Raw genomic sequence first — 26564 nt, 5'->3', positions numbered from 1 at the left:
TTTTTTTTGGAGCCCGTAAGTTCCAAAAAGAGGTCACTAGAGAGCAAAATCATCACCATGGCAACAGTGGCCCATTGTTGCTCCCTTGGCACAAAGTTGTACCATTTTATGGTAAATTGCCTATTAAAGGGATAAAAGATTTCCCTACCCCTTAGCATTCAATATCATTCGAAAGAGAGTTTTTTTTGAGCATCAAATAAAGATTGTTCCAATTTTCCCACTTAATTAGAACAGCAGATGTAAGGTTTTCTATTTTAGCGAAAAGTCCTAGGCTCAACTAAATTCAAGCCTGGAGCTAAAGGGCAAAATTTTTTTCCTTAAAGACAATGGATTTGAAAGTGACTTTTTGAATGTACTACAAAACTTTGGTTTTGCAATGCTCAGGTTCCCTTCAGCACCTATAGATATACACACCCTTGGTACAAGTTAGTTTGGAAACTGAGAAAAGGGTGCTTTTCAAACCTTTTTTTTTCTAAATACCTCAGTCATGCATATTTTTATCAAGTTCTTTTTGTCTTCAGGTGGGAGCGGGATTGTGTTCTAATTATGAGCTCTTCACTTAAAATCCATTTCTACAATAGGGAGAAGGGGGATTTTCATTTTGTTTGAAACAGATTTCACAAAGTTTTTTTGTTTTTAAATACAGTTTAAGGCTTTCACGGCCGGCGTCAATATGAGGAGATAACATTTCCGGGCTCATTGGCCGTGGTCTAATTGGAGTAAAAATTCCAGACGTTTCGGCTTACTTTGCTGCAGCCATCATCAGTAGTTTGAGTTTGGTGAGACTGATTCCTTGCTTCGGTGGCTCCGGTATTTAAGCAAACAGCTGAATCGCGAAGCTATAGAAATTTTCAAACACCCCTTTAATTTCAACAGAAAAGAGGAGAATTTCAATTTACCAAAAACATGGCACCCTGCCCTTAGATCCGCTCGCCACAACAGTCTAAAACATACTGTGGTCCCATCCAATCAGAACCCGGTAGCCACCACGGCTTGTGAATCCCATCCAACCAGGTACCAGGATCACCCAGCGGCTTGAATCTCATCCAATCAGGAACCTTATTCTACCAGCGGCTTGAGAATGCCTACCAATCAGGACCAGCAGCGCAGCAGCTGTTTGCTTAAATACCAGAGCCACCGAAGCAAGGAATCAGTCTCACCAAACTCAAACCACTGATGATGGCTGCAGCAAAGCAAGCTGACACGTCTGGAATTTTTACTCCAATTAGACCACGGCCAATAAGCCCGGAAATGTTATCTCCTCATATTTTTTTGTTTTTGTTTTTTTCTAACAGGCGATTTAAATCTTTGCTAGGGTCTTGCTTGGTGAGCATCAGGGAGCATAGAGTGGAGCCCCCAAGTTTTTAAAAAATATAGAAAAAATCTTTAAAAATTTCTGTAAAATATGTTAACATACTTTATGATATTAAATGTTTCAGGCAAACCGTTTTTTTTTCATTGTAAACACATTTCCTTTGACATTTATTTATTGTTAATTAATGAAACGTGTTGCTTATGATTCGATTTATTTCCCTACTTATTAACCAATGATTACAACCGTCTTATTAAGAATTTTCTTGCTTAAAATTTAAACTAAAGGTCTCGTTTTACCTTAGGGCAGTCTGAAAGTCTGTTGTCATTCTTGTATTTGAAATGACCATGTTTTTTAATTATAGGCCATTTCACAGTACATATTTTGTCCAAATGTAAAGTCTGTAGCTTTATACTTTTTTTGCCATAACAATTTAATTTACTGTTTGATTAGCACATTGTTATATTTTGAGTGTGCGTTTTGATAGGACTACCTTTAAATAAAATTTTGTGTCAATCAAACAGTAAAGTAAAAAGTTATGGCAAAAAAGTGTCATGTTGCAGACTCTACATTTGGACAAAATCCTGTGAAATGGCCCTTACACGAAAATTATGCTTATATTTATGTACATATTTTGTTGTAGATTTGGTTCTTTTGAAATTTTTAACACTTTGGATCCTATTACTGGAAAAGTTGGTCCAAGTGTTGGAAGAACTGAAATTCTTCATACTCTTCTTGATTATGTTATTGAAACTTTTTACCCAGAGGTATGTTTTAAAAGTTCATTATTTAAATGTGTGGACATAATAAATTTAATGTTAAACAGTTTTTGGTTTTGTTTTCAGATTCATCAAAGCATGGACAACCAGCTGCAGAAGTATAGTGCCTTCTTCAAAGAAGTTGTTCTTCGAACAGCCAGATTAGTTGCTTTATGGCAATGTGTTGGTTTCTGTCATGGGTATTTATTACTTCAATTGCTTAATACTTGCTACCAATTTAAAACATGTTCAATTATATTGAGCATTAATAGTGGTTCCTCTATGTTACAGAAAAACTACACAACATCAGGGTCAGGCAGTTGTAGCTAATCATAAAATGACTGCAGTAACTTTCTAGAAAATCATGAAATATTTTCACGTTAATCGACTTGAAATACACATTTTTAAATTTCGCATTTTAGCCATTGTTACAGATTATGTTTAGTGTTCATGGAAACATATTGTTTGCTTGTTTGCTGATTGAAATGTTCTTGTATGAGTGTCATTGAATTTTTGACAAAATTATATATTTAAAAATATTTTCAATAAAAATTTACTTAATTACAAAGATAAAATTTAGTAGTATGTTGAATTCTAAAATTTGAACTTAATATTGCATTTCTTTCAAAACTAAACCAACATCTTCCTTAGAATAATTTTTAGAGGAGATGCATGTTAAATTGTATTGGTTGACAAACATTTGTTGCCATTGATTTCATGAAATTTAAAAGTTTGTGTGTGAATTTCAGTACAGTTGAACTCATTAATAGCGAGCCCTGATTCAACGCAAATTTCATTAGGCAATCAGAAGTGCTTGATTCGTGCAATATTAAGTTTATGGGAGCATAACTCGCTTTTAACAAGCAAACCCCACAATCAAGCAATACTTTTGTGATTCATTTACTTTCTATTGACTTCCATCTCAGTTAATCTTTTCTGGAAGAATTCTTTCATACGTGGCATTCTAATCAATCTGGATAGATCAAACAATTCATTTTACATACAAAAAAAAAAAAAAAAAAAATCAGACCTCAATTAGTACAAAACTTTTAAACCATGTAAGGATGTTTTTTCTCAAAATGCAACAGATTTACTAAACATAAGAATGAAGTAAAAAAAAATTGCTTTTGTGCACATTTGCCATGCACTCAACTGTGCCCTTATCACAAAAGACATATCTTCACTTTTTGTCAAAATTAAGTTACGGTCACCGGGTGGTTCCTTATCACATATTTCACTTAAATACAATGTTTTGTGGTCAATTGTCAATGAGAAATGTTTTTAAAAAATTCTGAAAAGGTTGAATTGAATCAAATACATGGAGACACACAACTTTTAACATCCATTTTTCCTTTTGAACTCAACTGCAAATACAACTTTTGTGCTTAGCATGGCAGTAAAAGTCAAATAATATATTTTATTCATTTCCTCTTGAAATCCGTTCTGAAAAAAGGGAGACAGCTTTAGAAGTTCACGTATTGATTTAACGGTTAATTTGTTTATATATCTATTTATTTATTTATGTTTTCAAGCTAAGTTTAGTCACATAACATTTTAACTTTAATCTTTTTCCTCTTTTAGGGTATTAAACACTGACAATATGAGCATATTGGGAATAACAATTGATTATGGACCTTTTGGCTTTATGGACATGTATAATCCTGATCATGTATGTAATGGTTCAGGTAATTTCTGTCTTAATTTTCAAAATTTAGTGATTTCTGTTGTGTTTTCTTGAGACATGTTTAACAAGCAATTTTTCCTATTTGCTTATTTCCTATATGCTGCTGATGATGTTTGATATATTTACCTACTATATCTAAACTGCAATAGTTATTTTGCAATTTGCTTTCCAGTATGATATTATTTACTAATCCAGCAGTAAAAATATGTTTTAGTTGAAAACATTTTTTCAACATTTTCCGCTCACATTTTTGAAAACATTATCCGTAGTTTGTATTATCCACAAGTCAATGAACAATCAGAAACATGTATTTTTGCAGTAAAAAACAAATTTCAATGACTGTATTTTTATTGTAAAATTGCAAATTTAAACTTGGTTGTTTTTGTTTTAATTAATTATTATTATTATTATTATTTTTTTTTTTTTTGCTTTCTTCATCGTACATACACTTATTCTTTGTTGATGTGATGTTCTGTTGTGCAAAAATACAAACGTTTTTACTGTACTGTATATATTTTCACTGTTTAACGAAAGTATTATGCATCAATACAGCTAAGTTTTTGAGAAAGGACAATTTTTACCTTCTGTGTGCCTCATTTTAGCCTGCTTTCCGTTTATCTGCAATTTTTATTATTTGTGGTACTTGTGCCACCCAATACCAACCCTGCGGATAATCAGGAGTTTCCTATATAGCAAACTGAACAAAATGTTGCATTGAAAATATTTGAATCAGTTTCTGTTGAAAGGGCTTAAAAGTCAACTTACGAACAGTGTTAACGTTCGCCCTTTTAACAACAGGTTATTCATTTGTTATCGATCGTTTTTGCACACGTTAATCTTTCTTAGAACAGAAAAAACTCATAAATTTTTGCTACAAACAGTAAAAAGTAAAACCAAGTATGGCCACTTAAGAAATTACAGCTGAAATGAAATTATGAATTAGTTTTAAACAATCAAGCTGCAGGAGATAAATATTAGTTGGGTAGAACAAAATATAAAATAAATTTTATTTTAACTTTAAACAAATAAAAAAATATGAAAAGGTAAACAAATTTGCGTAACATTACAACTTTTAGAAACAGAGTGAACACCTGGTTGCCATTTTTGATTATGAAAACTTTTAATTTGCTGGAAACGAATTAAGGTTTTTCTTCTTTTTATGATAATTTTATTTCATTTTATTCTTTTTAAATTTAGATGATGGAGGGAGGTATGCATATGACAAACAACCAGAAATATGCTTGTGGAATCTTAAGAAACTTGCCAAAGCCATTCAGAAAGCTTTACCTCTGAGTGAAACGTCTCCTTTATTAGAACTTTACTATGAAGAATTTAATGCTACTTATTTAGGAAAAATGCGAGCGAAGGTAGTATTTTTGTGATCAATCGGCGTATAATTCCAAGTACTCCTCATATGTTTTCCTTTGAAAATTTATATTTAAAATTATATTAATTGCATTAAAAGTATACTATAAACAAAATATTATTTAGATTACACATAGGGATTTAAAAACAATGCTCATATTGTTAATGATTTGTAATTCAATGCATGGAATTTTGGATTACTTTGGCATGTTTTCAACTCCACTAGTTTAGAATTTTAGCAAAAGTTGTTGGAAAATTAAGGTATTTTTGCCATAGTTGATGTTGATTCATAAAGGTTGTTGGTTTCATTCTCATTACAATGCAGTACAATCATATTAATGTGCAACATCATGCTAAATTTTAATTGAAATGGTATCACTGCTGAGTAATTTTTAGTTAAGTAACAATCAAAAATTATAGTCCTTGTTTTACAATTGTATTCAAAATTTATTTTTAAATAAATAACATAGAATGAATAGAAGACATCACTGTACATCTTATAATTCTAAAGCAACATGTTAAAAAATTAAATATTTGGTTCAGTAGACACATACATCAGTAGAACTACAGCGAAATCATTGCAAACTGCAGCATTGAAATTTTTAGGGGCTTTCCCTTGGGGGGACGGACACCCCTGCATCTAATGTTGTGTTTTGAAATTCCTATTTATTTATTTATTATTTTTTTATGTTTCAATATTTTTTTTTATATGTAGATTTGTTAGTTAGTTTTCTTTCTCCATGTGCAAGATTAAAGAATAGTTAAATTTTGAATTGTATCATACATACAGGGTGATTGGAAAAATGTGTGATCGAATTTCAAAGGGGGTTAGAGGGGATAATAACAGACAAGAATCATACAGAAAATATGATAGCAACTGCAACGCTGGCGTTAAACATGCACATAAAGCCAGAGACTGAAATATATGAAACAAGAAACATATTGACTACACAAAGTCAATTTTACACAGCAGTTAAGTTTTGAATTTAGTCGTTCATTTAGGTTTTAGCATTTGGCCTGTAGCTCTAGTACAAAGATACTGGGAGGGGGGCAGCGGAATTGTATGCAATGGGGTGCAAACATATATAAAGCACTTTTTTCGTAAATTAAATTTGTTATTTATTTATCTTATTTATTTTCTGTATTTTGAGCGAATACTTGACATGTATTTTTATCTCTATTAAAACGATTCATTTTATGTTTTTTTTTTTGCTGATAATATTTTTGAAATTCTGCGTATGCAAAGTGTCAGTTTTTTGCCATTTTATGTATCAGAGAAAAGTTAATTTAAAGCTACTTCCTGAGGAAGTTTAAATTGTACAGCTAAAATCATTTAAATGGTATGGTGCCTTTTTCCTTTTTGTCTACCATTAATTAGTGTGTTCTTGCTTGTTTATGGGGTAACCATTTTCAATAGTATAATTTAAATTATCTTTTTTTTTTAGCTATTACTTAGTATTAATTTTTAGCAATGTTTTCTACTTTTGTTTTAAGAATTTTTTTGCGTGCATTCTAAATTCTATAGTTTTTAATTCTTTGCATCATAAAACTTTAAATGTATTTTATAATCATTGTAAACAAAACATTTGCATGAATGTTTGCTATTTTTTTTTCTGTAATTAAAACAGGTTAATGAAAATCATTTTGTTTGACCTATGTTGCAAAATTCAGGCTTTTGGTACGTTCCTGTTTTAGGAAAGGTGTTACTTTCAACACTACCATTGATGTTTCATATGTTTTTATTTTGTATTGTTATTATGGATTAGATTGATTAGTGGAGTTAAATTTAATTTATTATGTAATACGTTTGCATGCTCTTTAGTGCATTACAATGTGTTTAGAAGTGGAATAAAATCAGGGGTGGATTTACTAGGGGGGCGGTGGGGGCGACCGCCTCCTTCATGACCGTCATTTTCTGAAACCAATAGTATGGAATTGAAGAAATTACTAGCAATCGCTACACTATTTTTAATCCACTAAATTTCACAATCTTGCTTTAAATTAATTTTAGACAGTTCGTTAGTCATGGATGGACAGCGTTATCCACTTTTTAATTTGAGCCTAAGCTCGTTTCCACCCTCTTCTTTCTTTTTTGAACTTAATAATTTTTAAATTTGTATATGTGTCTTTTCATCTTTTTCTTCCAGGACCACACTATACCAGTATGATAAGACAAGGCATTGCTATGATTATAACAGTGGTTCCTAATCCTGGGGGTGATCGCTCACAAAGGTGTGATTTGGCAGTTCAAGGGAACCATAAACACGTGAGGGCGATAGGGGGGATTAGTATTTAAAAGACAAGATAATGATAATGAAAAGTCAATTAATATTGAGGGGTCTGGGGGGATGGCTTTAACGGTTTTCAACCGCCACCCCTTGAATGGACCATAAATCTGCCCCTGAATAAAATGGATAATGAGTGACAACAGATTTAGGAGCTTGTTTATGCTCTGTATGCATAAGAAATAAATGAATTCATCCAAACATTTGCAAAAAATTTAGGACAACTATCAAGAAGGCAATTATTGTTCTAATAATGAATTTATTAAGACTTATTTAAATGAGATTAATTTTGAACTCAAAAATTATGGCATACACTTGTAATTAGTATTCTTTGTTATCCATTTTTTAGTTTTTAACATAAGTCATCCTTTTTTAAGAAAACTATAGGGTGCAAGTGCATCACTTTGAATCCGCTCGTGGTATCCATGCAAGCATCACAACATGGTATTAATTGATGAAAGCTTGTCAAAAAGTCTTGTATTGACTGGTCAGTACATTTTCGTTGGACCGCATATATTACAGTTGCAGGCCACAGTTTTCAACCACTGCTTTAAACCTTTTGTGAAACTTAAAATGTTGTGTTTAATGCTCTTTAAATTTGTGACGAGTTTCATCGTCCGTTCTGGCTTTGTGTTCATGTAACCCATCAGCATTGCTTTAGCAACCAAATGTCCCTTCCCCACATGATTCTTCCTTGTTATCATCGACTCAAACCCCTGCAAAGTTTGCTACATATTTTCCGACAAATCTGGTGTTGGATAAATTGTTGTTTGTTTTAAGTGTTTTTCATTATGATTTAATCGGAGATTTCTCATTATTGTTAGCATTAAATATGCATTGTTTCTAGTGCTTAATCCTAGTATCTTTTTTATAGTGTGTTGGCAGTGAGGCAATCACAAGCATTTGGGAAGCCATAAAAATTCCTTTTTTTTTAAAAAAAATTTGATCATTTAGTTTTATTCTGAGATATATATTTTTGCATGTATTTGTAACTCATTATTATTTTCTGCAGCTGGGATTAATAAACCTGCAGTTACCAGAAGATATGTAAGTTTACTTTCTGCTTTTTAAATATTAAAAAAATATATTCTTAGCTGCATAAAAGTTACCTTTTAATATCATTGAAAAAATTGTCATTTAATTAACTCTTATTTTTCACATGATATCATCTTTGCTGCATTTTGCCCCTTCAGTCATGCAAGCCCTTTTGCTTGCACACTTTTAAATTCAGATGGGCCCTCATCAGCCAAAATTATCGTGTTTTCCCATAAACTCTGATATTGCTTCAAGAAAACAAAATCGTTTCTCAGCAAGATGGTACACAGAGTATTTCCATCTGGGAGTACAGCATAGCAAAAGATGCAGCATTCTGCTTTGTTTGTTTTTTCCCAAATAGTGTGGGAAGGAATAATTAGAAGCAAGCATGGATAACAGTTGAGGGAAACCGCTGGGATAAGATGAAGAGTGCTGGAAAAAAGAAATTAGGAAAGTTGACTCTTCATTTTTCTTCCAACTCTCATAAAGCTGCACTTTCTGATCATGCTCAATTTATCAGCGGTCCCAGCAATTCAGTTGATGGTTAAGATGGTTTCAGTTTCTGGATAAGAAAAAACGAGCCAATCTAATCCAAAAAGAGAAATACAAATGATTTAATAAGCATGTTGTTATCACACTTCTGGATGTAACTCGCACGCTAGGGAGACAAAGACTTGTTTTTCGTGGAGAAAAAGCAGAGGAAGGCAGCTTTAGACAAACAGTTAAATTGCTGTCACATCATTGTTGGTGTCATGAACAAGTGGATTGACTCTATAAAATCACGGCCCTGTCACATAACCTATTTACTGTGCTAATTCTCAAAATGAGTTCATTAATTTGCTCGGAGCAGAAATCAGGAAAACAGTTGTTGAAGAATTGAAAAGAGCTGGGATATTTTCCATCTTAGCTGACACAACTTTTGATACCTCACATACAGACAGACTCTCGATCAATGTTACATATGTGGACGAAGATGGGCTAGCAAAAGAATGCTTATTGAATCTTTTTGTGAAGCCAAAGACAAGACAGGATTAGATCTGGCTACCACAGTGGCCGAGACATTATGTAACAATGAACTGCAATTGAAACACTTTGTTTTTCAGTCATATGATTGTGCTTCAGCAATGTCTGGAAAATTCAACCTTGTTCGATATAAGTTATCGGAAATAGCAAACAAAACTATTCCATATATGCCATGTCAGGCCCCCAAGCTCAATACATTTATTGAGTTTTCATGCAATTCAAGCTTAATTATTTCTGACATGTTCCGCACCTTAGAGGAATTATACATGGTCTTCACATCCAGTACTAAACAACATGGTTTTCTGACAGATAGTTTATGGGATTTTGGGAGTGCACCGCAACTTACAAACTTATCAAAAATGAGATGGACTGCTTGTGCAGAGTCTATAAGAGCTGTTTGTACGTCGTTTGAACATAGTACATTTGCTTAAAGAAATGTCTAGTTCTTCTAAATTTAATAGCAACACAAAATCTTCTGCTTTTTCCCTCAAAAAAAAAAATAAAAATAAAAATAAGATTCTGTCCTTTGATGTTATTGTGGCATTGTACTTTATGAAAAATATTATGTGCAAAATCAAAAATTTATTCCAAGCATTGGAATCTCGAAACCTTAACATTATTGATGCCATTTCTTTAATGAAAAGCACCAAAACATCACTAGAAGCAATTAATGAAATTACGTTGGAAATAGACACCTTAATAGAAAGTGCTGAACTATTTGCAAATTCTTTAGATGTTGATCCTCAAGCGGATTTTCGACAGCAGTTCAAGATGCTCTTGGACAGTTTATTAAAAGTGACAAAAAAACCACATGAATACCAGCTTAGAGGAATTAAAATCTTAAAGTCTCCTATTAAGTCCACCACTTTCCTGAGCCCAAATGAGTTCCACTAATATAGAGGCATTCCTTAATTTGTTTCCCAATTCTGACACAGATCTGGATCCTTTGGGACTTCAAACTGAATTTTAAATTTTATCTGATAAGTGCAATGAAAAGGAATTAAAAATATTATCTGAAGTAATGGTTGAGTTGCAGAAGCTAAAATCCATACTTCCATCGGCTAACCATGCGTATTGGCTAAATTTACATCGCCTGTAACAGTTACCTCTGATGAAGGAACATTTACTCAGATGGGACTTATCAAATATGTTTTAAGGAATATGATGGCAGGTCAGCGGTTAGACTCTTTAGTACTGCTGACATGTGAGAGATACATCACTGACGCCCAGTGGCGGATCCAGACGATCCTGTGGGCAGGTGCGATTGAGTAATTCATTAAGGGGGGGGGGAAGAGGGGACTAATAAAAATTAAATTTTTAAAAAGTTTAAGAACAAAAGCCCTTTTTTTTTTTGAATAATGTGTATTGTTTTGACTGAAAGTTATAAGTGTTTCGAGTACCACAAGACTAAAAAAGTGAAAGAAAAAAAGAGTTTCTACTAATATTCTTGATCAATCATCTAAATTAAACCCTTCAAATTTTGATTCGTTTGAGGACTCAGAAGTTTTTTCAGTAGCTATTCAGGTCCTCAATTGTACTTCTTTATAAAATAAAGGTTGCAGTTAAGATGGCATCTCTTTTTACCAGTTTCTGTACCAAACATAATGTAATACTAAAATTCCATTTGTAAATAGAATTTGAAAATAGTTTTGGATTTGTTTGTTGATTGAATCGGTTTAATATTTGCGCATAAGTAGTAGTGTTTACAGGCTCTCACCTAAAATTATTTTGTTAGGAACGCATTGTTAGACTATTTGGTGGTTGATAAAAGGAAAGGAAATTTGGAGGTCCCTTTCCGTTTTTTTTTTTTTTTTTTGAAATTTAAAGGTATATTTTCGAAAACACAATTGTTTGCTGTCTTTGTGTTCTTGAAGGGAAAGGATGAGATTCGGGAATTCTCCCCAGTCGTTTTATGATATTAGTGTTTTATAAACGCAATTTTAGATATCTTTAATGATGCTTAAAACCAGGGTGTTCAGGGGCTTTATCCCGGAAAAATTTTTGGAATTGAAGTCCTAAAAACGCATTTGTAGGCCATCTTTAATGACGTATCAGAAGGCATGGGGTTCAGAACTTTTCCTCAAAAACTTTTCAATGTAGGAGTTTCAAAAACGCTGGTTTTTAGACAATTTTTGAATGATGTTGAAAGATGAAGAAAGAAGGACATGGGGGCTCCTCTCCGGAAATTTTTCAAAATTGAAGTCCCAAAAACGCAGTTGTAAGCCATCTTTCATGAAGTAGGGGGACGGAACGGAGTTTGGAACTTTCCATCGGATATTACTTGAAATTGGACCCTTGATAAGCATTGGTTAGCCATATTTGGTAGTGTTAAGGGATGGGATGGAGTCAGGAGTTATCCCTCAACTGTTCAATATTGAAACTTCAAAAACTTAATGTTAGCAGGTCTTCATTGACGTTAGGGGAAGAAATCGAGATCGAGGGCTCTCCCCTGGAATTTTTTTCGGAATTGAAGTTCTGAAAACATAATTAAAGGCTTTCATCAACGACATTTTCGAAAAAGATTTGATTCCGGCGATTTTTTGAAAATTGAAGTTCCAAAAATTCAAAAGTTTTGACAATCTTTTATGACGGAGTGAGGGGGTTGAGGAACTCTCCCCTGAAAAATTTTTGGAATTAAAGTCTTAAAAATACAGTTGTAGGCAATTTTTTGTGATGTGTTAGGGAAGAGGGGGGAGAGTTTGGTGACCTTTTCCCAGAAATTTTTTGAATTTACAAACCTTTGAGGGTGCGATCCCCCCCCCCCTGTGGATCCGCCACTGCTGACGCCATAGATTTAACAAGTCTATCAAGCAAATGGGCTGCAATGAAACACAGGCTCTGTCGCTTTTAAATTATTATTTTCCAATATGTTACAATTTTATAATATAACATATTGGAAATTATATTATAAAATTGTAACATATATTAAATTTCATAAGTGTGTTATGAAATTTAATGAATAATTTAAACAGTTAAATACTGTCACTTTTCATTAGTTTTGTTTTTTACTTTTCTGGTAGAAAATGCAGCATTTTTACAATCTAAATTTTCAATTTAAAAAAAAAAAATCATGTGTAGAGAAGATTTCACGAGATTACACTTTTTCTCCAACAACTTTCTACTGTACCTACCTTTCAGCTTGAATCCTTAAAATTGTCATACATCACAAGAGAAGTAGCATATTATTGCAGTGACCCATGCTTGAGATTGAGCTCAGTTCGTCTAGGTGAAAAACAGCTTCAATATCCATTAGATCACTTGCGACACACGTGACTGTTCCTAGCAAACATTTTGGCTGTTAACTAGAGACTGTTCTGACAGAAGTTTGCTCTGCATCGATTGTAGCTGGTAATTAATGGGATCTCCGTTTCCAAAACATTTTCAACAATAGAACTTTTATCTGCATTTCCTTTCAAGCCTTCACCCCTTTATGGAATGCACTATCAATGACAGATCACCACAAAACACCAAAAGGATAAAAAAATGCTGCCTCATAAATTGTCAGTGTTGAATAGTCTAGGATATGCTCGGAACAGAACGCCAAAGGGGAGACTTCAACAAATAAATACTAAGTTTTAAACATCTTGCATTTATATGATATTTGTACAAACAGTTCTTCATTTTGTTGACATTTTTTAGCATATACTTGGAAACGGTAAAGCTGTTTGGGGCCGTCTGGGCCCATGATTTTAAATATTTCCAGGGGTTGGGGACAAAGCATCTATATTCAATGCTAATGTTATCAGAAAACAACAAAAACCACACCTACTGATACATAAAAACATTAATTTCTCAAAACCTAGGTGAGAGGTGGGGGGGGGAGCAATGGACCCCTTTTAATGATCAATGGGGGTCTCCAATTTTCAGCCCCCAGATATTTTAGCTAGCGACGGCCCTGCCCTTCCCCACTTTTGTATTACTATAACCTTGCGTCCAGTAGAAGGGGGGGAGGGGGAATTTAAGAATTTCTCGATTTAACAGTTTTAAGAGCTTCCTCAGAGATATCTAAATAAGGAGAAAAAGTATTTTACGGTATTTTTGAAACTGTACAGTTATCAAAATGGAAAGCAAAAATAAGCTTATCAATATCCAGGGGAGGGGGGAGGTGCTCAGCTTCCTCTTTGCTTCTCCTCCCCTCCCCTTGCTGATGCCTATGGGTCTCTCATAAAAATATTGTCACCAATCTCTATACTAGTACAGTGAAACCTGTCTGAAACAATGTTGCTAGGACCTAAAAAAATATTGTTATAGACAGGTTATTGTTGTAGACAGTATTGTTATACACAAGTTTCACTGTACCAGCATATTGTCACTCTTGCTATTCACTGCCTTAACCTCAAATGAATTGAACAAAAACGAACTCAGGATCAAAGGGCTTTTTATGATGCTTTACTTTTAAAAAATGTGTTCTATATTTCAAAATTTACACAAAAAAGTTGTATAAAATAACTATTATCCCATGGATGCGAAAAAACTTCTGTCAAAACGTAATTTTATCTAGTGTTAAAAGATGATTTCATTTTGGGAGGAGCTGAAACCCCTGCCCCGGCCCCTGGATCCGTTAGTGAAGGAAATATTTTAATACCATCTTATTCCCAATAGACTTTTAAATCCCTTCAATTTGCTGTTAAAAGGATGTGAAAAGTAAAAGTAAACTGTTTTCTGAAAACTCTTTTGCCCATCCAGATCTTTCTTCCTTTCTTTGATGTTTCGATTTGTGCAACCAAGCGCAAATCTTTTCTGTACTAAAAGCAAGTCAGTGTGTTTTCATCAGCTTGGGCCAGTATGACACCTTACTGCTCTATCTCACTTTATTGTAAAGGCCTTAGTGTCGATACAAAGGAAAATGTCAAGTATTTTACAAATTATATCTTAGACTGAAATGTTCTAAGGGTATGTACATTTGGATGGCAGAAATTACCACTGATTTTCCAGCAAATTCAGAGGAATAGAAGCATTTTCGTTTTGTTCATTGACAAAACAAAGAAGAAAGAGGCCTTTTCTGAGTGTGATATCAATATGTTTTCATAAATAATTTCAAACTTAAGGCAAGTTTTTTTTTAAATATTTTTTATTTTAATATTTCGGGAGACATAAGAAAAGAGCGATATATCGATATATCCGAATGTGAGATTAGGCACATTATTTCTTGTTGTAAATCCAAGGCCGGATTTGGAAGTGTGGAGGCCCCTAATCAGGGTTCGAAAAGATCATCTTATTTTCGAAAATATCCGATATTTTGATATATATCGGATTATTTTGATATATATGTATTTATCCGATATTTTTGATCAGCACTTTAATAGTAAATACACCGTGAAAGTTAGGATATTTAGTAAAAATTTTATTGTGGGGGCCCGTTTGTTGTGGAGGCCCCGGGGCAGTAGTCCCGGCCTGCCCTACCCTAAATCCGGCCCCATGTAAATCAGAATATTCTGCTTCATGAAGGAAAACTCCTTAGTATCTATCCTGTCAATTGTATGTTTCTTATAAAATAAATGTTGCTTTTTCTGGTAATACTTTAAAAACTAATGACGGCTGGTATAAAAGGAAAAACACTCTTAGTTCACAAAGAGGTAGACATAAATTTATTGCAAAGTATTGTAATATATAGATGACAAATAAGCTGTAAAACACATATATGCATTTTGTTCTTTACTATTTTACTTATTTATGGATGTTACAAATAAAGGCTAATAGGAACAAACTCTTGAATTTTTGATATTTTGTCTGAAACGAGTTCAAGCTTAACTTTTTTTTTAGTTTTTTACCTCATTATTTATTTTATATTTTTGAATACCATGTTATTCTGTGCTTATATTTTCAAAATTTTAAAGTTTTCTTTTCCTAGGAGTCTTGTTGAAGAACTTTTTAGTACAATGGAAGAATCTGGAGCAGATTTTACAAATACATTTTGTTGTCTTCATTATATTGATGTAACAGACTCAGCAAAAAAAGAAACCTCTTTTCGTGAGGTGGAACAAAAGATTGTAGAGCAGTGTTATTCTGTGGAAGCAATGGTTAATGCCTGCAAACCAGAAGCACTTTCCCCGTAAGTAAAAAAAATTCTGTTGTTTTATTTTTAACTTTTTCTAATCTTTATAAACAATTAGTTTTAGTTATGTCACAGCTCGATATCTTTTGCCTTAAAAATGTCTTCTGTAAAAGTGCTTTTGTTTTAAGTGAGCAATGAATTTTGCGCCTGAAATTGTCTACCCCCCCCCCCTTTTTATTTCAAATGAAACTGGAACAAAATATAAGTGGAACGAATTCAGTTGGTATTCATTTGATCAGGCTATATTTTATCACCATATATCATCCAAAAAAACTGCAAAGATGTTTTATTCTATTAACGAAAAATTATTATTCTAATCTTAATGCATTCAATTTTTTTTTCCATCAGAGATCTAAGGTAAGAAGTAAATGCTTACTCTTGTGCAGAAACAAATTGTTAGAAACTAAATATACGAAAAGTATTGCACACACTATTTGAGGTTACAAGCAAAAAAAAAATTTTACATGCAAAAAAATATCAAAACAGTATTATTAAACCACTGAGAGCCTTTCTTTAATTCAATTATTCTGATATTTTGAATTAGATCTTTGAAATGAATTCATTAAGATTATTTAGTGCTTGAACTGCATGTTATTCGCAGTTTAGGAACTTGAATACCCTTGCGGTGATTTAAGAATTTAGCTGAAGAAGCAAAACATTTCAATTTGCTCGACAAGGTAAGTGTCTCATTGGAAACGTCATATCTTATGTAAGCAGGTTTTACCTCTTTCAGCAGCCATTAGTCACAGACTGTTGCTTCTAACCTATACTTAATTTGAATTATGAATTATTTTAAATGTGTTTAAATATTTATAAGGGTTTCATGGACGGTATGTAGGATTTTTGTGCTAAATATGTGTTAGATATAACCTTTAAAATTATTAAGTTAGCCAAAGGTACCCAGCCCCTGAAGAGCAAGGTGCACCCCCCACACTAATACCACAAAGCCCCCCCCCCAAATTGGGATACTCTTCCCCTCCAAAAAAAGAAAAAAATGCCCCTTGAAACAACCTGCTGACCTCAAAATTTCAATGTCGCAGTTTAGGCCATGACTCCCCCTGCCCCACCACCACCACTTCTAGGTGGACGCCCATGAGTTAGCCTAATAAGTGATTAAATTTTTCCAAAAGTCTTGCTTAGAAACTTTATTTTAAATTAAATTAAAGAATTTTCACATGTGCTGTGAGTGGTTTTTAAGCTTTCTTTCAAAAGTACAATATGTAGTTAACAAAATGCAATCTGACAAAAGAAAAAAAGTAAAATGTAATAAAAATTGTTACAGATGTTAAATACGTGTAAGAAAAAGTTGGTGTCAAATTCAAATATTCAAGTCATACTATATTGAATATATAGGTTGATGTGACAGACAAGGTAAGATTGCTGATAATATTCTGAACAATTACTGGCTATGTGCAATTATTTTTTGATTCATTGTGCTACTCAGGGGCAGATACAGAAAACCTTTGTATGGAGGGGGGGCATGCTGAAGAATGACTCCCACCCCTCCCATCCTACGGTTTTGAGTACAAAAATTTTTGAAACTGTCTGCTTAATTTCATAAGCAATGAAATGAAGTACTAGTTCAAATATTTACTTTCAAAAATAATTATTGAATTAAAAAGACTTACATGTTATGCATAAAGTGTTTGAACACAATGTGGACAGCTACTGTTATCAACGGTTTAGGGGGCGGGGGCATGACCCTCCCCTTGTGTCCACCACGGGTGCTACTTTAGGTCGAATATTGGTAAAGAATGAGTGCATGCCCTCGTGAATGACTTGTTAACATTAGAAGTACCCCGAGCTAAAATTTCTGGGAATTCAAAAATTTGCAAGATCAAAATGAAATAAAAATTTTACCGAATGCTAAAATACGAGCATGCACACATATCATTAGCATCTGATGAGGAGGAGCATTTGGCTTTATTGAAAAACAATTAAAGATTTAAAAAAAAATACAAATCTCAATGCTGCAATGTTTTCTCCAATTTTTTTCCAAATAAAGACTTTTTTGGGAGGAGACACAGTGACCTCTCATGACCTTCCATCAATATGCTGCAGCTTAATTTACTTCACTTGTTAAAAAAATATTGTTTGGACCTTGCAACAATCAGAAGTTTTTTTCTGAGTTTGAAGTTCATTTTATTTTTGTTTTGCTGTTCATTTTATTTTCAGTAGGCTTTTTGTATTCTTTTGTTTGAATTAATAAATTAATAAATGTTTGTACCATTTTATTATTGAATATTGATTTTAATTTTTTTAAATGTTCCAGGCAAATTCATACTTTGCTTATGTTGGTGAATGCTGATCCATCCATAATTAATCAGCTAGGTAGAACCGGGTTAACACTAAAAAGAATGCTTATGAAATTACAAAAATCCAAGTCCCTTGAGGTGAGTATTATATTCAAACAGTACTACAAATAGGGAGAACACCATTCCCAAAATATTGGGTTTGTTGTTGTAAAAAAAATGCAAATTTAAAGTAATGTAATAACTATTCTTTCTCCTGCTTTATATGCTACTTTTAGTGGTTTCTTCTGTTTTTTATGCTACTTTTAGTCGTTTACAGTGAAGAAACCACACCTTTCAATAAACATGAGTGTTGGACATCATACTAATTGAAGCTGGCGCATAAGTGCTGGACGAAAACTCACAAGTTATGATCTGCTACTCCACAATAATTTATTTTTGTTCAGTTTTACTGTATTGAAGTCAAAACGGTATGACTTATCCTTGTTAGAATCTTATTCAAAGGATCTTATTCAAAATAAAGTTCCCAAAAAAGAGCAAAATTAAGAAGTAATTGGAGGGATAACGTGCTACTTTAACTACTTAAAGTGTCAGTAATGCTCATTCAAAATTATCTTTTTTTAGGGCCTTTCTTAAAACACATTTTGAACTTTAAACTTTGAATCAATGCATTTCAGAGGGTTGTTATACTTCATGGCATAGCAAGAGTTCAGAAAATGATGGCTGATTCATAAGATATACAAAAATAGATCTGTAAAAAAAATTGATTGACCCATTAATGTGCTTTGTTTTGGAAAATTTTGGCCACAGTAATGTAGGGTTTGTAATAAGTTTTCAATTGATTTCTTATCATTATTTCTTTCATTTCTTTTGAAGTCATTTTAAATATTTTATCTTGCTTTTTATGTAAATGATGAGAAGCGTTGGCTTGTATTTTTCCTAAAACTATTATGCTTTATTTTGGAATTGTTTTACTTAATCTTTTTTGTACATTAACCTGCACCTAATTTAAATTGTTGATTCTTTTTTTTTTTCAAATCTTTTTGCTTGTTTTAACTTTTTGTTTCAATATTAATTCAGCCAAATATTTTTTCCCATGATTTTTACTAAACCTCTAAGAATTTAACTTTTGTTTTAAACAATTTCATATTATTATAATTATTTTTTTTACTCGGAGCTCAGTAATGTTAATGTTATAGATAAATCTTGAGTGCTCTTTTCTTTCATATTTCAAATTGTATTTTTTATCTTTCATGCAAAATTAAACCTTATGCAATTTTATGTCCCTTTATGTTGTTATTTTTTTGCTATAGGAAATGACTCGGGAAACGAAATCCAAGAATGATAAACTTCTTTGGAATAAGTGGTTGAAAAGATACAAAATTAGGTTGGACCAAGACATGAAAAATTGCCGTAATTTAAATGAGTACAACAGAGGAAGATTAAAAGTCATGAAGCAAAATAATCCTAAGTGTGTTAATATTTTTATGTTTAAATAGTATAACAAATGGTATAATGTGTAATGACTTAAAAATAAAAAACAATAGGGACAAAATATGCCCCAATAAGATTTTTTTTTTTTTTTTTGTAAATTATTAATTAAAATGGATGATTTAAAGCTTTTTGTTACAAAAAGCTTAGGGTTTTTTTTTTGACACGTTCATTTAATGGATGAAAATGGTAAATTCATTTTATCTGGCAACTTAAATGTATTATTGACTTACAAAATTTTTTCCAGTAAACATGTTGCTTGGACAAAATCTATAAAAAATAGAAAATCTGAAATTTAAACTTTGCAATTACAGTTATTATAAAAGATGTTAGGAAAAAATCATTATGTCTTAATGTATTTTTTAATGTAATTTAGTTTAAAACTGTGTACATGTTTTTAAAATTATAAGAGAAAAAAATTTCTTTCAAAGAAAGAGAATATTTTTTGTCATAAGATTAAATACGACATAAAATTATTTACAAAGATTCCGTGATTCAGATGCTAGATAATTTAATTATTTAATATGCTTGATTTTTTTGGTTTCTAAATAAAAGTTGTACTGGTAAAAATAATCAGTAACTTTTATGTGCATTATAGATTTATTTTACGGAATTACATTCTTCAAAATGCAATTGAAAAAGCTGAAAAGGGTGATTATTCTGATGTGAAGCAACTGTGCAAATTATTAGAAAATCCATATGATTGTTCCTATTCTTCTGTTGTACAGAATTTGTCCTCTGGTAATTTGAAGGCTAAAGATGAAGGTAAATAAAATTTATGCGTATATGTGTTGAAAGTTTCAAAATATGCATTTATATACTGTTAATTATTTTAAATGATGTTACAGATTCTTTTGGTTTCAATTATTCTCTTGTGATTTATTTGTTATTTCAGTTCTGCTTTATTCCAAAGAGCCTATTAAATAAAATAGTCTGAGTCTGAAAATTAAATTAGTTTATTTTGTATCAAATGGGAAACACCATGAAATTTTTATACTTATGCTGAAAGGAAAAAAAAATGTGTTTTAGCAATGCCATTGATAGAATTGTTTCCTTTTTTTCTTTTCCAAAAGTATGATTACACAGCTTATGGAGTAAAAGTTGATTACGTTTTTGTACGCTTTTTTAAAATTATGATTTAGTTTTTTAATTGTAAGAAAATATTTATTTTCAATGAATGTCTGTTTAATGTATTTAAGACATGTGTATGTACATGATGTGTAGTTAGCATTTTCAAAGAAAAGAAAGAGTGTGTACTTAAAGGTTATCTTAGTTATCTTATGTTACTTATATAATTTTCTTAGATATTTAATTTTCTTTCCTGTTTTCCACATATCACCATCTGATTTATAATTATGTTTTTTTGCAGCAACAATTGATATATATGTTAGTGAGCAATCACAAATTCATTAATGTTTTTACTTGACTGTTGAATGACGTTTTCCCTTTGATTTTATTTTTCAATGTTTACAATGCAGGCGTCCATCTGCCTCAGAATCATACTATTTATATACAACCTTCCCACCTTTACACAATCCTTTTTACACAAAAACAGTGTCCAGCACACAACATCCAGCATCTAGCCCCTGGCATTCGTTTTGAATTTTAAGGTCTTGAATTCAAATTATGGTTGTGATAAAAGTCATTAGTAGAAATAAGAAATCCAACGAGTAGGGTCCTATTGCAATTTGTGATTGTGAAAAACATAATTTGAATTTAAAATCTCAAAAGTCATTTTTTTTTTTTTTTAATTTTAATTATTTTCTGTTTGAATTAATGCTTTACAGAAGTTGATATTTTATTTTTTCCTTTGGAAACCATTTAATGTCATAGTTTCAAAGAAATATTCTCATTCATTTTAATATTTATTTGTATATCTTTTGAATATATTTATATTTATACATATATATTATTTCAAAGAAATGATATTTGTTTTTATTTTCAGATTCTGCAGCATCAACTTCATTTTATTCTAAAGAAAATGGTGCTGAAACTCATCAGATGTCTGAATTGGACACATTTGACAAACCCCCTGACTGGGCCTTTTCTATAAAAGTCACCTGATCTTCATAAATTTGCAGTTTCCCCTGATATGACTGCATACTTCAAAAGTAATACATTTAGACTTACAATTTATGTTATATAAATGCTTGTCCCCCCCCCCCCCTAATTTAGTAGTGATAATTTAAAGCTACTTCTCTGAAACAAATCTTTAAGAATTGGAATTGTTAAGTAAAATGGTTTCATTATCCACAGCTATAGGACTGAAACTTACTGCTTCAGCTTTACTTCTACTTTACTTTCATTTTAGCAGTTGAGCTGTTCCATTGTTATGGACTCATGATGATTTGCTAAATTAATTTTAGCTCCCAGTGTGAAGGTAATCTGAGTTTCAGTGAGAGGACATTAGGAATGTGCCATTCATGAACGAATGGATCTAAAAGACAGATTCCTTAAAAAGAATGGTGCAACACAATCTCTTAAAAAATGAACGGTAGTTCTTTTAAATGATGATATTTCTAGTTCTCTCGTTTATGTAGTTCATCCTGTCTCATTTAATTTATTCGTTAAAACTCTGAAATATCTTTTGGCAATACTTTCATTTTACTCATGCAAAATCATTTTCTGTTTTATTTCCACCTTCAAAATGTTTTATAGGACAGAATCAACTTAGCAAATTTTTTGGCATCACCTCTATTTTGTTTAATTTTATTAAATAAAGTTTAATCCTTTAATTCTGTACCATGCTGGAACCGAACCTGTGACTTTTGGAATAAAAAGCAGATGTCTTACCACTTGATTACCAAAAAATATATTACAAAATGAAATATACTTTCTTTCATGAGTCGACATGCCCGGGACATGTAAAAATTCCGATCGGGCATGAATATTTTCCCTTACATGTCTCACTGGACATGTAATTATTATAATTTTTAATTAAATGTTGGTAATTTTAATTACTTATTATGTACTATTTATTTAAACTTTTTCTTATGTTTTGTACTGAAATAGTTCTTGATTCAGATATAAAGCTGTTAAATTAATTTTTTGTCTAAATAATGCTATATGACAAATTCAAATGTTTTTATTATACAATTAAAAAAAACTGGGCAAATAAAAATTTTTATTCTTACATGTATTTTTTAGACAAACATGACCGGTAGGGCTTGTAATGTTTTAAAGATTTTTCTAGCCCTGATTTCTTTATGCATCTGAACCTAAATAAAATTATTTTTGTTTAAATTTTTATTGTTATATTTTCTAACTCTTAGGTAATTGTAGTTTATTTTCCTTAAAAGAATATAACAAAACCAATGACCAATGAAAATTTTTTTATGTACGCCAGTAGCTCTTGTAGAGGTGTCATCTGCAACCTTTTAAATGAACAAAGTCATTCAAACTACCAAGTTCAGTGTACAAGTCAAAAAATGAATGATCTTCAGATGAATGAATTATTAAAAACACTGCCATTGCCCATCTCTTAGAAGACATCTGCTTTCAAGTCGGTGATGACTAGATCTTGATTATTGCTACAACAAAATCATCAAAATATGCGCTAGAAATTCCTAAATTATGCGCTAAAATTTCACATGTTTTGTGTTAAAAATTTGTTTATGCATATTGAAGTTTTTAACATCTAAATAAAAACACAGATAGTCTTTCTATTTTAGATGGTAGAAAATAAAGGTCTTGCAGGTTAAAACCCAACACCCTGTATACATTCGAACCTCGTTAAACCGCCAATCTAAGTGACAGACTGACAGTTGGCAGAAGTTGACTGTGGCGGTTTAACGAATTTTCCCAAATCCTGTACAAATGCATGTTTTGATGAAAAGAAATCTGAAAGCATGCATTTTCTGTTCCAAATAAACTTTGAAAAGAAAAAAAAAACAACAACAATTATTTTTCCTGCAGTGTGTCACCAATGGCTACTTTTTCCTCCTAGAAGTTGAGAAATTGTTTGCTATAAATTGATGATTTGCAGATTTATTTTATTCTGAAACACCTGAAATAGAATTTGTATCATACAGATTTAAGAATGCTTTTGACATTTTTGCAGAAGCAAAAGAAGACAATGGTACAGAATTGTGATACGAACTGCCGTTTGCTGAAATCTGCATATGTCATTTACAGATTAAGTCCCCCGCCCTCGACCAGAACAGAAAAGGGGTTAATGAATGAATGCTTTCATAGCTGAGTAGTGAAATGTCAAAATGAAAAGGTTGAAAGGTGTGGGAGGGCCGATAAGATCAAATGATAAAGTTGTGGAGATGTTGGAAATAATATTCCTTGGGAACTGAGTGCTACAGAGGGTGGATTAAATCGAAAAAGAGATAAGAAAGCTGGACAACCTGGTGTACCTAGTGGAGGGTCTAATCTAGTGGTATTTGCATGGGGCTTAGTGGCAGGTGCGTGTTATGTTTCATGATTTCCTTTTGTGCCTCATCTTGTACATTCACTTTCCTTAATGGGTTATTTCCAAGTTTTAATTGTTTGGCATGGTCTTCCAAGATGGCGATTGAAACAGTAATATCATACCAAGTATGCAGTTTCCATCGAAAATGAGTGGCGGTTGGCGGACAGCTGGGTAGCAGTTTAAGGCGGGAAATTTCATTGCACTCCTTTACAGAATGTTTTTTTACCGACGTTCTTGACGAACTAAGAAAGTGGTGGTTTGATGGGGTGCGATTTATTGAGGTTCAACTGTATATAAATGTACTGCCATGGGCAGGTAAAGGACAGAAACTACAAATTTTATTTTATTTTTTTAAATTTTGTCATCTATTGTACATTAGGCTTATTGTACAAGCTTGCTTATTTAGGTTCTGCTGAAAAAAAGGCGCAAAAAAAATCCCTAATTCTAACATGTCTGTTAGCATTGAATCCCAAATGTATTTCTTCAAATATCTCAAAATCACATTTTTGCAAATACTGCTGTTTATTGCCCCTGGCAGTGTAGGTATGTATGTGCATGTGTGCACTACTTTTGAAATGAGTCTTGAATTTCACAATGTATAAATTGAATTTTTCATTCTTAAATCTATAAAATTTTGCTATTGATTGCCATCAAATAACCATCAGAACTTAGTTATAATTTTCTGTAATAATTTGTGTCTTATACATACATTTTAGTTAATTTAACTGTACCTTTCTTTTCCGAATGTTTCTAGCTTCACAAAGAAATGATTAAGCAAGAAAATGTTCCATTAAATGACGGTTGCATTTCTAAAGCCAAATTTGGATGAGTGCTTACCTGATGGATGGGAATCTTTTAATTGCTTTATATTAAAAGTATTATTTCTAAAACTTTAAAATGCTTACTATGTAAATAATTTGTTTTGTGTGTTCTGCTGCAATATTTATTGAGATTTCTTAAAATATAATTTTAGTTTCTCTTTGTTTACAATCCTTTATTTATTAATAATCTTTCAATTCATACATTATGAACGATTTTGTTTTAAAAACATATCATGTGCAAATAATATAATTTAATTCACTACATGTTTTGCCAGGCTTAAATTTAAATAAATAAAAATAAAAATTTGGAGTGTATTCTTTAATGTTTGAATCCTAAGAAAAAAAATCATAGTGTTCTTCAAATTTTCAACGTTTAACAATTATTTTTGAGTTTTAGAAAATTGTTTATGTTTTTATGTTCAATATAATTTATACATAAAAATTTGTGTTTCGATGAAATAAAAGATATTTTTCTACTATTAGCTGATTTTATGTAGTTTATAAACTTTCATACTTTGAAATAAAGAACTTTTTATTATATACACTATTTTACACTAGTTTAGCCTTAGCCTTAGCCCTGGCTGCGTGGGGAAAATTCATAGTGCTTTTTAATTTAATTAAATTAATTAATTAATTTATTTTTGTGTGTGCTGTTCATTATATACAATGTGCAAATTTAATTTATCTGTGGTATATCTAGGATTCCATAGATGGAAAAAGCTTTCCCATTTGCTTACTAAGTTTTAAAATAAATTAGTGACACTGAACAACCTGTTTTATCGCTAGTCTTTAAACACTGCCCTATTGTTGAATGTTATTCTTAGTGAATAAAAATGACAACAATGTGTATAAAGTACAAATAAAGTAGTATAAAAGAGTTAAAAACTCGGCAAACAGCTGTTTCGGGACTGTCACATGCAAGCCCCTTCATCAGTGCAAAAAAGAAGAATTAAAAGTCCACACAATGTGAACCGAACGATAAATGAACAAAAAATTTAAGGCAGCAAAGTAAATAGGCATGGAAACCGGAAACACATGCGTCACAGAACACCAATGACACTTATAGTGCGGAAAAACATCACAAACAGAAAAAAGTTTTTTAAAGATAAGATTTCCAAACACTGGGGAAAGGGGGAGTACTCGACAAATCATTAACTATTGAAGTAAAATTTTTCCAAATGTAATAGGGTTACCAAAAATCTAAATTATAAATCGAGGAACACCCATGAATAACCTTGGCAGAAGAAAAATCGAAAATATGATTGAAAGACCAACAGTGTTGTGCAATCGAGGAACGTTTTAAATCTTGCTTCTTGACATAATTTTCATGTTCTTTAATACGGAATTTAAGAGTTTATTCTTAGTGTTAGGTTTACCTATAAGCTAAACAAACTACAACTTAGGTCCACTGTTTTGTTGGAGACCCCCAACTCCCAAAAAATGCTTGGTTTCTTAAAAGGGAAAAGTACTTGAAAAAAATAATTTCATGTTGCAAATGCTTGAAAACTTCGAAAATTCGGAAAAATGTCGCCATAAACCTTGATTTTTAAAATTTATAACAAATGCGAGGGGAATGCTGAAATGTAAAAAAATGCCAGGTTGATTGATAAGTGCATGTGGAAACATTATTTCTCAATGCAAATGTATACAAACAGAAACTGATATTTAGACGACACTTGTAGTACAGTTACTAATTTATTGTATGCAAATATAGTAAAGAACAATTTCTCTATTTTCATCCAACTGTTCTTGTTATCAAGAAGTTTTTTACTTTAAATACCAGTAAGTATTTAATAATGCAGCTAAAAGTGCTAAATTGTTTTTAGAATATTGAAAATTAGGATTAATCATTCAACTGCCTTTTCTCTTTTTTTTTGACTTATGAAAAGAAAAAAATGGATCATTTAATGGGGGTTCAGAGAAGTAGTGCGTTATACCAGTGGCATCACTACAGGGGGAGGGGGTCTATCCCGGGTATCACCCATCTGGGGGGTGACACCCAGAGTTGAATTGCAAGTTTTTGGAAAATATAAAGCTAAAATACATTTTTAAGACTACAAATTTGA

General features: G+C 31.8%; 1 protein-coding gene across 1 annotated transcript in view; it reads left to right on the top strand.

Moving 5' to 3' along the window:
* The window catches only part of LOC129222262 (protein adenylyltransferase SelO, mitochondrial-like), a 31413-nt gene extending 6818 nt beyond the window's left edge, over nucleotides 1-24595 (top strand). Inside the window, exons 4-14 of the mRNA XM_054856741.1 lie at nucleotides 1956-2079; nucleotides 2158-2270; nucleotides 3652-3755; nucleotides 4952-5121; nucleotides 8417-8451; nucleotides 15314-15514; nucleotides 17790-17910; nucleotides 19083-19240; nucleotides 19859-20025; nucleotides 21206-21371; nucleotides 24432-24595. Coding sequence (XP_054712716.1) covers nucleotides 1956-2079; nucleotides 2158-2270; nucleotides 3652-3755; nucleotides 4952-5121; nucleotides 8417-8451; nucleotides 15314-15514; nucleotides 17790-17910; nucleotides 19083-19240; nucleotides 19859-20025; nucleotides 21206-21324 — 1312 coding nt within the window. The 3' untranslated portion in view covers nucleotides 21325-21371; nucleotides 24432-24595. The remainder of the gene's footprint in view (nucleotides 1-1955; nucleotides 2080-2157; nucleotides 2271-3651; nucleotides 3756-4951; nucleotides 5122-8416; nucleotides 8452-15313; nucleotides 15515-17789; nucleotides 17911-19082; nucleotides 19241-19858; nucleotides 20026-21205; nucleotides 21372-24431) is intronic.
* The last annotated feature ends 1969 nt before the right edge of the window (nucleotides 24596-26564 follow it).

Source organism: Uloborus diversus, chromosome 5, assembly GCF_026930045.1.
Source record: "Uloborus diversus isolate 005 chromosome 5, Udiv.v.3.1, whole genome shotgun sequence".
NCBI classification, from domain to species: domain Eukaryota; kingdom Metazoa; phylum Arthropoda; class Arachnida; order Araneae; family Uloboridae; genus Uloborus; species Uloborus diversus.
Note: the sequence above shows the minus strand (reverse complement) of the source record. Positions and strands in the feature narration are given on the sequence as shown.